The sequence below is a fragment of the Pelodiscus sinensis genome, chromosome 24 (assembly GCF_049634645.1).
Source record: "Pelodiscus sinensis isolate JC-2024 chromosome 24, ASM4963464v1, whole genome shotgun sequence".
Lineage (NCBI taxonomy): Eukaryota > Metazoa > Chordata > Testudines > Trionychidae > Pelodiscus > Pelodiscus sinensis.
Window position 1 is genome coordinate 3097505 of NC_134734.1, and position 13851 is coordinate 3111355.

Genomic DNA, 13851 nt, shown 5'->3' on the forward strand with positions numbered 1-13851 from the left:
GTGGGGCGCGTGGCCGGTCACGGCTAAGGGGCGCGCAGCCCAATCAGCGGAGAGCGAATCTAGGCTTGATGAGTAATCAGCGCTCGCAGGGGGTGGGTGGGTGGGGAGCAGCTGACCAATCAGAGCATGTATCGGTTGCCGAAGCAGCCAATCAGAGCAGAGGCTATTCCTCTCCAATCGTAACGGAAAACCACCTCCTTGAACCAATCACCATGAGAGGTAGGCGGGCTCTTCCCGTTGGCCAATCGGCATGCAGAAACGGTCGCCGCAACCCAATGGGGGGTCACGTTGTGACGAAAGGCGTAAACACCTGATCCGGACTCCAGCTGCCAGGCGCGAGGGGCGGGGCGGGGCTTTGTGGCTCCCTGGGCTGGGCCTTAGAGCCCCGCCCCCTCGGAAAGGAACCCCGCGTGCGGCTCTTCGCTCCGCCCCCTCCTGGCCCCGCCCCCTGCTGGGTCCGCTCTCAGGGCCGGGGCTGCAGATGGGTTTGAACAAAACACGGGGCGGGAACAGCCGGCAGGGGGCGGGCTGCGGGATCAGCCGGCTGGGGGCGGGGCTGCGGGATCAGCCGGCTGGGGGCGGGGCTGCGGGACCAGCCGGCTGGGGGCGGGGCTGCGGGGGCGGGACCAGCCGGCTGGGGGCGGGGCTGCGGGGGGCGGGACCAGCCGGCTGGGGGCGGGGCTGACCCGGGCACATGCAGACCCTGGGGCGCTGCCCGTCCCGAGCTCAGTGCTGGGTGCAGGGCGGGTCCGGTTGCCCCGGCCCCTCCCCGCTGTGTAGCTGCGCTGCCCGGCTGGGGGACGCTCCCGCCGTGTGAGCCTGTCGCCAGCCGGCCGCAGCCGCCTAGGGACACCCGCTAATAATAAAAGTTCCGGAATTATAAAGTGCCCCACACGTCTGTTTTCTCAAATTGTTTCCCGGACAGAAAGTTCAAATCCCGGACTGTCCGGTTCAAACTCAGACACCTGGCGACCCCACACAGGGCCCGTCTCTGACCATGGGTCCGGCCAGTGATGTGGGGCAGGGCCCGTCTCTGACCATGGGTCCGGCCAGTGATGTGGGGCAGGGCCTGTCTCTGGCTGTGGGTCCGGCCAGTGCATGTGGGGCAGGGCCTGTCTCTGACCATGGGTCCGGCCAGTGATGTGGGGCAGGGCCCGTCTCTGACCATGGGTCCGGCCAGTGATGTGGGGCAGGGCCCGTCTCTGACCATGGGTCCGGCCAGTGATGTGGGATAGGGCCCGTCTCTGACCATGGGTCCGGCCAGTGATGTGGGATAGGGCCCGTCTCTGATCATGGGTCCGGCCAGTGATGTGGGATACGGCCCATCTGTGGCTGTGGGTCCGAGCAGCGCCTGGGCCAGTGGATGTGGGGCAGGGCCCGTCTCTGGCTGTGGGTCCGAGCAGCGCCTGGGCCAGTGGATGTGGGGCAGGGCCCGTCTCTGGCTGTGTACTTGCAAAGATGCTGCCCCGGGCTCCTGGCTGTGAGCAGCAGTGGTTGTGGGGCAGGCTGGTTCAATGTTAGTTACAACTGGATGCCCTCCCCACCCCCACAGGTAGCTGCTCCTGCCCACGGGGATCCAGCCCTGGGCGCTATTCCAGATGGCTGTTCCCAGCAGCCCCACCCCAGAGATGGCTGCATCCCAAGCCAGATGAGCCATCCATGCTTCAGTCCCACGCCCTGTGGTGTCTCCACCTGGCAGACGGGGTTTAATAGCTCTGTTTGGGGGCCAGACGGGGGGCCGGGGCATCACTGAAGCTGGGTGGTCCTCTCTGGCCGCTGTGCAAGCGTCGCTCCCTCCGCAGAGCCTGGCGGTGGCAGGTGCCTGGAATGGATTGGGCAGGGGAGGGGAGGTGTCAGCCTCTCTTCCATTCCCCTCCCCCCCCTGCACCCTCCCCCGTGCTCACCTGCCAAGCAGGCTGCAGGCACGGCCATCCAGCCCACCACCAGCGACCAGGCCCAGCTGCCGCCCGCTTCCCTGGCTGAGCCAACCATGAAACTGCCCAGAGCCAGCGTGGCCAAGGCACCTGCGAGACAGAAGATGTGGGGCTGGGGGGAAACTGCAGGGATCCGGGGCCAGAGGAAGGGGTTGGGGGTCAGGAGTGAGGACGGAGAAGATGGGGCAGGGGTGGAGTTGGGGGGTAGGCTGTTAAGTCCCCTGTAAGCTATTTAGCAGGCACTCAAGCTGCACAGGGCAGGGACTTGGGCAAGCCACCCCACCCCTACCCTCCAACCCGGCCCAATCCTGCCATGGCCAGGGTGGCCTGGCTCTGCTCCCTCTCCAGCCCCGTCTCCTGCCCACCCAGGTGCTGTTCAGAGAGTGGGGGGATCCCGGAGCACCCGCTTTCATCCCAAACCAACCCTGGCCCCACCCCTAGGGCCGTCTCAACAGCCCCCTGCACCAGGCCCGAGCCTCCTTCCAGGCTGCAGACCCCTTGGCCCTTCCCCCGCCACGTGACTCATATGTTGTACACCAATGTGAAGGTGACATGTTGCATGTCACCTCCCTGTCGCACGTCTCCTCCCACAATGGTGCACATAACAAAATTCATTCCACTCGGAGATAGGGTTGCCAGGTGTCCGGTATTCTCCTGGATAGTCCGATATTTTCGGCTCCTGTCTGGTAAAAAAAATTCAGAGATACCGGACACCTAAAATGTCGAGTATTTTCTGAATTTTTCTCCGGCCAGGAGGTGAAAATGTTGGGCACCTGGCAACCCTACAAACACTCAGCGCCCGGCCTCTCCCCCCCACCGTGCCCCTTCCTGGCTTCTGGCGCCCCCAGCCTCCTGACCCCATGCTTACCTGGTTCCCCAAGGCTGCAGGCCAAAAGACCTAGGGGAAGCAATGGTTTCCCCTGGGTCTTGGTGCTCAACCGTTCCCAGTTCGTATCTGTCTCTTAAAGGGGGCATGCTGATTTAATGCTGCTTTTTTTTTTTTTTTCTCAACAACTTTGGTCTCCCTCCCGCCCCTTTTTTTTCCCTTCAATGGAATTTTTTCCCAATTTTTTTTTTTTTTTTTTTTTTTGCCAGGGAAGGGGGGGTGTTTGGTATTTTTGTTTCAATCCTACTCAGAGATGGGAAAAAATCAGTGCACATGAGGGTAAGGGAGGGGAGGAAGGCGGTTGGGGGTAAGGAGGCTGTTTGGGGGGCAGAGGATGCGGGAAGGGTTTGGGGTGCCTCTTACCTGTGAGAAAGCAGAGGGCAGCAGCCCCCCGGGCCCAATCAAGCCCCTTGGGGGCTGGGCAGGGAGTGAGTGCCAGGGCCCCACACAGCACGGAGAGGTACGAGGTCAGGACGGCTGGAACCAGGCATCCCCTCGACACTCCCACATATGCTGGGGGGGAGGGGGAGCAGAATGAGAGAGGGGGTTAGTGAACCTCTGCACACTATGGGGCCTTTCTGCCCTAGGGTTCCCCAGCATCATGCGCCGCTGTGTCCTCATGTGGGCAGTGGAGGGCGCCAACGCTCCATGCACTGGGTATTGACAACAGGGAAGAGGGAGCTGCCCCCCACTCAGGGCTCCCTCTTGATGGGTACAGCTGACCCCCCCACACACACTCTTCTTTCAGCCAGTTTCCCAATCTAGCCCCTTCCTGATGCTGATGGAGCACGTGGAACTCCCTGCCACTTGGCCTCACTGCAGTTATTGTGGGTCACTGAGAGCAGAGTTAATGCATGGGACTCCATGCCACTGGATAAAGGTGTGAATAACCTGTGGGACTCCCTGCCACCGGATCAGAGCAGGGTTAACCCGATGCCCCTACCTCGCTGGCCCTGGAGGGGGGTGCAGGTCCCCAGCTGACACTCCTGCCACAGCCCGCGGTGAATGACGATGCCCAGGACCCAGAGCCGGAGCCAGGACTCGGTGGCAGCACATACAGCCAGCAAGACAGTTGCCAAGCAGGAGAGATAGAGTCCGGCTGCCCCCATCTTGGAGCCCTGGCCCAGGGCCATCGTAGACAGGGGAGACCGGGCACGGCTAGGCTGGAAAAGCTGTGGGGTTAACCTGTGGGACTCCCTGCCACTGGGCGCTAGTGGGGTTAATTGGTGGGACTCCCTGCCACTGGGCACTGGAGAGGTTAACCCCCAGGACTCCCTGCCACTGACCATTGGAGGGGTTAACCCCTGGGGCTCCCTGCTTCTGGACATTGGTTGAGTTAATCCCCAGAGCTCCCTGTCACCGGGCATTGGTGGGGTTAACCTGTGGGACTCCCTGCTGCTGGGCATTGGTGGGGTTAACCTGCGGGACTCCCTGTCACTGGGCATTGGTGGGGTTAACCCCCAGGGCTCTCTGCTACTGGGCATTGATGGCGTTACCCCCCAGGGCTCTCTGCTACTGGGCATTGATGGTGTTACCCCCGAGGGCTCTCTGCCACTGGGTATTGGTGGGGTTAACCTCTGGGACTCCCTGCCATGGGGCCGTGGCCAGGTATCCATTGGGTCTGTCCTGGTGGTCGTCTCCCCACCTCAGCTCTAATCAGGTCTTGACTCCCATGGTAACTCCAGGGTTCCAGAACCCCTGTGGCCCATGTCGCCCCCGGCTCAGCCCCTGGGCCCAGCCCACCGGGCCCCCGTGGGTCGACAGGGGAGACGGTTCGGATGCAAAAGGACCATTTATTGCGGAGCAGGAACAGAGCCAGACACAACGGGCAAGCTGCTAGGGGGCGCTGGCTGTGCTCAGCCCCACAGCGGGACCCGCTGGCTCGAGGGGGGCAGGGAATGAGGTGTGCAGCCTTTCCCCTCAGGGGGCGCTAGCTCCGTTGCAGCAGGGGGCAGCAGAGGCTTTTGGGGGTGGGGTCCATCCAGTCCCCCCATCTCCAGGGCTCCGGTTACAACTGCTCGTACCCCGCCCGGCGGACTACAAGGGCGAAGATACCTGGAAAGAGATGGGAGAACTTGGAGACAGCTCCACAGCCCCCCCGCTCCCCGCCGCCCCTTTGCGCCCGGCCCTCACAGCACCTCCCCAACCTGCCCCACACTTCCTTTGCCTGATTTCCTGCCCTCGCCATGCACCCCCCTTTTCTTGCAGCCCCCACCTCCTGCTCCCATGGCACCCCACCCCTGAACCCCAGTCACCCCTGTCCTGCACAGCACTCCCTCCTTGCAGTCCCTGCCTCCTGCCCCCCCACGGCTCCCCCACCCTGAACCTGTCACCCCCTCCCCCTCACAGCACCTCCTCCCTGCAGCCCCAAACTCCTGTCCCCATGGCACCCCACCCCTGAACCTCAGTCCCCCATCCCCCACAGCACTCCCTGCCTACAGATCCTGCCTCCTGCCCCCACATGGCACCCCACCCCCAAACCTCAGTCACCCCCATCCCCCACAGCACCCCCTCTCCTGCCCCGATGTCACAGTGTCCTGCCCCCCACAATCCCAGTCACCCCCCGCTCCTGTGTCGGGGGAGGGGCGCCAGTCTGTGGGTCCACCATTTTAATTTCGCCTCTAAAGACAGTGATCAGCCTCCCTGTCGCCGACCCTGGCCTGAAGGCGGGAAAAGGAAAAAGGCGGGAAAAGTGGGGTCACCTGACCCCAACCTGCCGGGTGACAAGAGGGCTGACAAGGGCGCTCCTGCACCCTCAGGGGGGTCAGAGCCACAGCCCGTCTGTGCCCCTCGCGCTTGCTGGGCACAGCGTGTTCGTTTTAGGTTAAGGTGCCTGCAGTGAGGCCAGGCGACCGATCTCCCAGATCTACTGTCCACACACACACGCTCACGTTCCCTCATTCGTCTTCCTGCCGCACACCACACGCCGGGCGGCACGGCACGAAAAGAAGATTCAAGGCGGAGCGAGAGAAGACCGGCCGCCTGCCTGAGCCTCTACGGCTCCGTCCTGTTTCCCCGGGTTCCCTTCCTCCGTCCTGGACATCCAGCAACCCTCCTCTCCAAACACCGAGAGGGGGGTGTGATCCCGCTATTTGTATTGCCCCCAGTGTTAGCGACTCACATTTTGGGTTCTGCCTTCACACCACTGTTTCATGATAACCAGCGGCGGATATAGGGCAGGGCGAGCGGGACGGCTGCCCCGGGCCCCACACTTCAATAGGCCCTGCACACGCTACTTCTGGTTGGCTGCTGCCGAAGCGCATGCACGAAATTGTGCCGCCCTGGGCTCCGCAGCACTGCCTGGGCCCTGCAAAATTATCATCCGCCCCGATGATAACAGCCCGATTTCGTGGTTGTTCTTTACGTTTGCTGTTGTGTTAATAAAGTCGTTGTTGTTTCAGCCATTTTGTGCTGTGTGTGACCAGGCCGGGCTAAAATACGGCCCGTAGGCTGGATCCGGCCTGCCAAGCCACCGGATCTGCTGCAGGGAGCCCATGGCAGGCTCCCCGTTTACCTCACCCCACCTGCAGGCCACTCAAACACAGCCGCTGGGTGGTTTTTCTTTTTAAACTGTGAACCTGGAGTGGGGGGGAAGATTTAGGGGCTGCTCCCACCCCCAGCACAATCCCATTGGCTAAGAAACCAGCCAATGGGAGCTGCCTGTTTCAATAACAGGCAGCCATGAAGAACAAGGGGCTCCAGAGCACATGGCTGCAGCCTGTGCAGGACAGATCAGACAGCCTGTTCCCTCTAAGCTGGGCAGCCACACAGCTTCGCAGGGGATTAATTGGCCCCAGAGCGGATTAACCGGCTCAGGGCTCCATGCACGAAGCTGACTGACTGGGCAGGGCTGCCCCACAGCTGAGAGGGACACTGGCTGGCGGGGAGGCTGATTCAGGAACACCTCAGCCCCTCCCTTCTCCAACCCACAGACCCTAATCCTCTGCCTCCTTTCTGTACTCATATCGCCTCCCAGATCTGGCACCCAACCCCTGCCTTAGCTCCTGCCTTAGCTCACAACCCAAATCCCTGCACCCCCTCCTGTACCCCAATTCCCTGCCCTGGGACACAATCCAACCCCCTGCACCCCAGTCCAGTGCCCCAGGTCACAACTGCCTCCTTCACCCAAACTCCCTCCCTTACCCCAAGCACCCTTCTGCTCCCAACCTCCATCCCAGACCCCGCACCTCCTCCTCCTCTTGGAAGAGTGCAGCCCTTGACCACTTTTCAAATTCTTGGAGAGCCCCCATCATAAATTCATGCCCATCCCTGTACTTGTCTAATACCCGGTGACAGAGACTCAGCCAGGGTGGAGAGCCACAACTTCAGTCCACCCGTGCTGTCCCATGGCACCCTCTCCCCAGCCCCCCACAATCCCACTCACCCTGTTCCCTCCACAATGCCTCTCGCCTGCCCCCACAGCACCCGGCCTCCAAATGGGCTCCCTCCCCCCAACCTGCCCCAGCAGCCTTCCCCTGTGGAGTCCCAGCCCGGCTCGCCATGGCGACCCCCCAGCTCACCGCTCAGGACCAGCAGCGGCAGGGCGGCCCAGCCCAGGTAGAAGGACCATTCGAAGGTCAGTTGGATCTGCCCGTCCTTGTTCTTGTCCCACGACTCGGCACTGAACACGGCCATGGAAACCAGGGTGCAGCCAGCTGGGGCAGGGAGGGGTAGACACTCTGAGCCAGTAGGTTCCAGGCTCCCTGTCCTAAAGGCTGGTGCCCCCATGAGGGGACAGGCTCTGAGCCCCATTGCATGTCCCTGGGCACCAGTCCCGCTCTGACACCCCCCAGAGGGCAGGACCTGTGCCCCATTCTCTGCCCCCCTGGGCCTCCCAGCTCCACTCCAGCACCCGCACCAGAGGGGCCAAGCCCCAAGCCCCATTCTCGGGCCCTGGGCCTGTCAGCCCTGCTCCAACAACCCCCAGAGGGGCCAGCCCCAGTCTTCAATCCCTGCCCCACTTCAGCACCCCCCAGAGGCCAGGCCCGGGGCTGGGCCCTACCGGCAGCGAAGGCTGAGAGGGAAGCGACGAGGCTGAGGCTCACGGGGCTCTGGAAGCAGGATATGATGGAGGACAGCAGGGACAGGATGCAGACGGCCGCGGCCAGAGCTGCCAGGATCAGGAAGGCCCGGGTGGCTTGTATATACCCTGTGGGGAGGGTATGGACAAGAAGGGTTAACGAGGAACCACCATCCCCAGCCAACCCTCAGTGGGTGTAGGGGGAGCCTGGAGCAGAGGGAGCGGGGACTCGGTAGGGCTCTCTGTGCATGTCCCAAGATTGGGCGATCGGGGCCTATCGGGATGGATGCCCACTGCTTCACCCCAGTGAGGGCCATGTCTCAGCGCCAGGTAAGGGGTCCCCACAAGAACACCTCCCACCCCCACCCCAGAGGTGGCTGCATCTCACGGCAGGGTGAGGGGTCCCCAAATGAACACCTTCCACCCCCACCCCAGATCCCAGGGCAGGGCGAGGAGTCCCCATGTAAACACCTCCCGTGCCCCACCCCAGAGGTGGCTGCATCCCAGCCCCGGCTGTTTCCTCACCATTGACCTGTGCAGGGGACACACACACCCCGCCCACTGTACACTGCTGCCAGAGCCCGCTGTGGAACGTGTCCTTGGCGCCATAGGCCACCAGCCAGTAGTCGGTGCTGAGAGCCATGCAGAGCAGCAGCAGGCTGAGCGCAGCCAGCAGGCAGCTCCCCACGCTACAGGCCTGCATCTCCCTCCGAGACGGGCTGGCTCAGCTACAGACCTGCAAGAGGAACCCCGAGCTGGGGACAGTCCCCGGGCACAACCTCTCCCCCACCCAGCCCCCCTGCCCGGCATCCCCCCCCCCCCCCCCCACTGCGGCTGGGCCTGCTGTGGTGCCAGGGCTGAGTCAAAGTGCTGCCATGACTCATGTTCTCCCCTGCCCTTCAGAAGGCCATGAGTTTAGTGGTTAGAGCTGGGGGGAGGGGGCCAGGACTCCGGGGTCTCTCGCTAGCTCCAGTGTGGGTGGGGAGGAGTGTTTGCTAATGGTTAGTGCTGCTACTGCTCTCCCCAGCAGCGTTTCACACCCCAACCACTTCCCGAGCTATTCTCATGTCTTCCCTGCAACCTGAGCTGCACGGCGGCTGCTCTGAGGAACTTGGGCCCCTGTCTGGGGGATCAGCCCCACAGACCCTTCTCGCTCAGCCCCATGGTCCCCCAGCCTGGTGTCCTGCTGCCACAGATCAGCTCCATGGGCCCATCTACCCTGGCATCTGGCCCCTTATCCATCTACCAGTTTCATTCTTTTCCACTGCCTCTGGACAGCTACCCTGGACCCTCTCCCAGCCCCCTCTGGGCTCCTGGGAACCTAAGGCACTCCCAGTGCTCAGGGCTCCCCAGCCCAGTGAGGGGGTCTAATGGTTAGAGCAGGGGGAGGAGCCTGGGGGACAGGACTCCTGGATTCTCTCCTTGGCTGTGGAGCAGGGAGAGGAATCTAATGGTTAGGGCAGGGCACAGTGGAAGTGGGGAGGCTGGGAGCCAGGACTGCTGGGTTTGCTCTCTGGCTTAGAGAAGGGAGTGGGATCTAGTGGTTAGATGGGAAGGGGTAGGGAGCCAGGACTGCTGGGTTCTCTCCCTGGCTCAGGGGAGTGGGGTCTAGTGGTTGGAGCAAAGGGGAGCTATATTGGCAAGGGGGGCGTCTCCTTACCTTGCTGCTGGGTGCCCCCTGCACACTCTGTCCGGCTGCACCCAGGCCCCCGGCTGTCTCTCCCAGCGGATGGGGTCACCGAGAAAGGAGGTGGGGCTGTTACTTGACAGGAAGGAGCAAGGGGGTGGGCTTTGTGGTAAGAGTGAGCATCAGAGGAAACTGTGTGTCTGTCCCTGCCCTGCATACCCCGATCTCTGTGTACCCCGATCCCTGCGTACCCCAGCCAGCCATACCCCGATCTCTGTGTACCCCGATCCCTGCATACCCCAGCCAGCCATACCCCATCCCTGTGTAGCCTGATCCCTGCGTACCCCAGCCAGCCATACCCCATCCCTGTGTACCCCGATCCCTGCATACCCCAGCCAGCCATACCCCATCCCTGTGTACCCCGATCCCTGCATACCCCAGCCAGCCATACCCCATCCCTGTGTAGCCTGATCCCTGCGTACCCCAGCCAGCTGTACCAGGATCCCAGCCGATCCCAGTGTCCCTGGCCCATCCATCCCCTACACGTTTTATATCCATCTAGCCCTGTTCACCCCGTGTCTCGCCTTCCCCAGACACCCCCTTTAGGTGCCTCTGGCCACCCCAACTCCTCAGTCCGTTCAACCCCCCCCCCCCCGTCACCTGCCCCCTTCCCGCCTCGCGCTCTCTCGCTGGCTCGCCGAGCTGTTTCTCTCTCTGCACCCCCCTCCCCCCGCTTCCTGTGCCTGTGGTTCGGGGGGGGGGGGGGCGGTCACCACCGGCACAGCTCGGCGAGTCACCGCTGAGGAGGGGACAAGCCCTCCCCTCCCCCGCTTTGACTGCAGGGGGCAATGGCTGCTCCACACCCCCTGGGTTCTCCCCCCGGCTCTGGGGGAGGAGGGAGAGAATGGATAAAGGGCGCGCAGACTCAAACACACACACGGCAAGGGGCGCAGACACACACACACACAGGACAGGGGGCACAGATACACACACACACACACACACGGCAAGGGGCGCAGACACACACACACACACAAGGCAGGGGGCTCAGATACACACACACACAGGGCAGGGCGCGCACACACACACACAAGGCAGGGGGCTCAGATACACACGCACACAGGGCAGGGCGCGCAGACACACACACACAAGGCAGGGGGCGCACACACACACACACACACGGCAAGGGGCGCACACACACACACACACACACACAGGGCAGGGCGCGCAGACACACACACAAGGCAAGGGGCTCAGATACACACACACAGGGCAGGGCGCGCAGACACACACACACACAAGGCAGGGGGCGCGCGCACACACACACACACACACACACCCACACACACACCGGCTTTCCTGCATACACCGGTCACTCCCCAGCCAGCTGCTCCTGCTCCCCCGGGCTCAGGCGACTGTTGCGGCCGGGGCAGTCGCGGGTCTCGGGGCGTCAGGAGGCTCAAAACAGCGGAGCAGAGACCAGCACCGCGCGCCCCGCCCCAGAGGTGGCTGCATCCCAGCGCCGGGCGAGGGGTCCCCGTGTAACCAGCCCCAGAGGGGGTGGCCCGCCGGCCCGGCTGGGGAACAGGCGCTGCCTGCAGCGGAGCGGGCCGCGGACGAGCCGGGAGGGAGCAGCGGCTCAGGGCTGATGCAGCCGCCACGAAGCCAGCGAGAGCCGCGCAGTCAGGGCGATGCGAGCTGCCCGCAGGAGCCCACGTAGGTGGAAGATCCACCGGCCCTGCAGGGGAGAGAGCAGCGCTGGCAGGGCGGGTGGGGACGCTGGGGCACTGGCAGGGCGGGGGGTTTGCTCTCTGGCTTAGAGAAGGGACCCCGGACCCCAGCTGGGCCCACGGGACTCAAGAGTGAGCCAGACAGGTCACGCCCCCTGGTGACCGGGTTGGGGCTCTGCAGGCCATTGTGCCCGGCCACGCCCCCTGGTGGCAGGGTGGGGGGTTCTGCAGGCCACGGTGCCCGGCCTCGCCCCCTGGTGGCCAGATCGGAGCTCTGCTGGTCACTGTGCCCGGCTACGCCCCCTGGTGGCCTTGTGGGAGCCCCAGCTCTGGGCGGGATTCAGGGGAGCAAAGGAGTTTGGGGAGCAGCACCTGCGAAGCAAGCGGGGTTGGCGTGCACAGGGATTTGGGTACGGCTGTCTGGGGGGTGCGCAGGGATAGGGATATACAGGGATCGATCAGGGTATGGCTCTATGGGGTATGCAGGGACTGATCAGGGTACAGCTGGGTGGGGTATGCAGGGATGGGTAGGGCTGTGTGCCTCGATCCCACAGGGTACGCAGGGACAGACGCACATTTTCCTCTGATACTCTCTCTGCCCACAAAGCACCCCCCCAGCTCCTTCCTGCTAAGTAACAGCCCCACTCCCTTTCTTGTTGACCCCATCTGCTGGGAGGGACAGCTGGGGGCCTGGGTGCAGCTGGAGAGAGTGTGCAGGGGGCACCCAGCAGCAAGGTACGAAGATATCCCACTCTGCTCCCCAAAACTGGCCATCGCCCCCCTCACCACTACAGCTCCTTCTGCTCTAACCACTAAACCCTACTTCCTTCCCCAAGCCAGTGAGAGAACCCAGGAGTCCTGACCTCTGCCCCCTCCCCCACTCTAGCCATTAGACTCCACACATTAGATGGGATTGGTCCTACCTAGGGCAGGGGGCTGGACTTGATGACCTTCTGAGGTCTCCTCCAGCTCTATGGTTCTATGATTCTCCCTCCTCCCCAGCCAGGGAGAGAACCTCTCAGTCCTGGCTCCCAGCGCCCCCTCAGATCTACCCACTGGGCCCTCTCCCCTTATAGAATCATAGACCCTGTCATGGTCTTTGTTTAGACCAAGGTGAAAAGTGTCGAATTTAAGTATGAATGACAGTTCAAAGGATTCTCTTTCAAGTCTGGTGTTAAAAGGTCTTTGAAGCAGGATGCAGGTAATCAAGTCGTTGAGACAATGCCCTTTCTGGTTGAAATGGCAAGAAACTATTTTTTCTTTGTGATCCTAATATCTGTTTTGTGGGCATTGATCCTTTGGCGAAGTGTCTGAGACGTCTGTCCAATGTACATAGCAGACGGACACTTTCGGCACATGATAGCATAAATTATATTTCTGGATGAGCAGGAATATTTGTTCTTAATCTTATAACTCAACTGGTTAGGTCCAATAATGGTATCGGCAGAGTGAATATGTGGACAAAGCTGGCAACGAATCACAGATAGTACATTAATTTAAATGAAAAATTAATTATAAAAATAAATAGAAATAAAATCTTTGTTTAGCCCCCAAAGGAAGTATTCCTCTGTCTGTGGTTTCAAATCCTTTAAAGAACCAAACACCAGTTACCGAAACCTAGTTTCCATTTACCAGAAGCTGGAAATGGGCACCAGGGATGGATCGTGCTGATTGCCTCTTCTGTTTAATCCTTCTGTTGGCAGACAGGCCTCTGGGCTGGAAGGACCATTCTGATGTTCTTATCTAGAGCTGAAATGTATCTGCCCCCTGCTATAACCCACGAGACCCGACTCCCCTCCCAGAGCTGAGAGAGCGCCCAGGAGTCCTGACAGGGTCTAGGATTTTGCACAAAAGGTTTTTTTTTGCGCAAAATGGAAGCGTCTGTGCTGCTTCTTTTTGTGCAAAAACCATTGGCAAAACATATGCTAATGACATCAGACTCATGCTAATGAGTCCGTCATTAGCATACTCTCTGCCATAAAAACCTTGGGGTATGTCTACACTACAAAGTTAATTCGAAATAACAGCCATTATTTCAAATTAATTTTAATAGCGTCTACACATACAAACTGCTATTTTGAAATAAATTGGAAATAGTGGAGCTCATATTTCGAATTTGCTAAACTTCATCCTGCAAGGAATAACACCAAATTCGAAATAGCTAATTCGAAAGAAGTGCTGTGTAGACACTTACTTCGAATTGGGGGCCTCCAGCCCTTCCCAGTTTCCCCTGGTGGCCACTCTGGGCACAACCAGGAAAACTCTCCTCTCCCCCAGCCCGGGGCCCTTAAAGGGGTAGAGTCTGGCCACTGAGCACATGCAAGACCCAGGCCTGCCAGCAGCCACAGACCCTCAGCCAGTGGCAGCCAGTGGCAGCCAGCGGTACCCTGCCCAGTCCCCAGGGGACAGCCGGGGCGCCCAAGGCAACAGGCAGGGCAGCGGAGCCGAGGCCTGCAGGGGGAGCGCAGGGGGAGCGCGGCTCTTGCTGCCCCATGCGGCCTGGGAAGAAGTGTCAGCGCCCCAGTGCGGGGCCTCTAGTTCCCCCTCCCGCTGCAGAAGCAGCCCCGCCCCCCCACTCCACGCTCGCGCTCTCCCCCCTCAAACGCAGCGCCCCGCCGGCTCCCCACCCCCCCGCAACCCACCCGGCCCGCAGC

General features: G+C 61.6%; 2 protein-coding genes across 2 annotated transcripts; both read right to left on the reverse strand.

Moving 5' to 3' along the window:
* Window positions 1-1127: 1127 nt before the first annotated feature.
* LOC112544991 (uncharacterized) lies at window positions 1128-4540 on the reverse strand. Its single transcript, XM_075907888.1, has 4 exons — window positions 3764-4540; window positions 3184-3333; window positions 1905-2024; window positions 1128-1822 (listed from the first exon to the last, which is right to left on the reverse strand). Exons 1-4 carry the CDS (start codon window positions 4434-4436, stop codon window positions 1707-1709), a joined length of 1059 nt encoding a protein of 352 aa, XP_075764003.1. The 5' UTR covers window positions 4437-4540; the 3' UTR covers window positions 1128-1706.
* Window positions 4541-4593: 53 nt separating this feature from the next.
* On the reverse strand, window positions 4594-9796 carry LOC102448796 (protein NKG7-like). Its single transcript, XM_075907915.1, has 5 exons — window positions 9501-9796; window positions 8366-8576; window positions 7823-7969; window positions 7341-7475; window positions 4594-4875 (listed from the first exon to the last, which is right to left on the reverse strand). Exons 2-5 carry the CDS (start codon window positions 8541-8543, stop codon window positions 4829-4831), a joined length of 507 nt encoding a protein of 168 aa, XP_075764030.1. The 5' UTR covers window positions 8544-8576; window positions 9501-9796; the 3' UTR covers window positions 4594-4828.
* Window positions 9797-13851: the final 4055 nt, after the last annotated feature.

Excerpts from the sequence above, each read along its gene's own strand:
- LOC112544991 (XM_075907888.1), bottom strand. The coding sequence starts at position 4,436 with ATGGATACCTGGCCACGGCCCCATGGCAGGGAGTCCCAGAGGTTAACC. Across the intron at positions 3,334-3,763 it reads CCCCCTCCAGGGCCAGCGAG|CATATGTGGGAGTGTCGAGG; the intron begins GTAGGGGCATCG and ends CCTCCCCCCCAG. Across the intron at positions 1,823-1,904 it reads GCCTGCAGCCTGCTTGGCAG|GCACCTGCCACCGCCAGGCT; the intron begins GTGAGCACGGGG and ends AATCCATTCCAG.
- LOC102448796 (XM_075907915.1), bottom strand. The coding sequence starts at position 8,543 with ATGCAGGCCTGTAGCGTGGGGAGCTGCCTGCTGGCTGCGCTCAGCCTG. Across the intron at positions 7,970-8,365 it reads GTCCCCTGCACAGGTCAATG|GGTATATACAAGCCACCCGG; the intron begins GTGAGGAAACAG and ends CCCTCCCCACAG. Across the intron at positions 4,876-7,340 it reads GCCGCTGCTGGTCCTGAGCG|GTATCTTCGCCCTTGTAGTC; the intron begins GTGAGCTGGGGG and ends ATCTCTTTCCAG.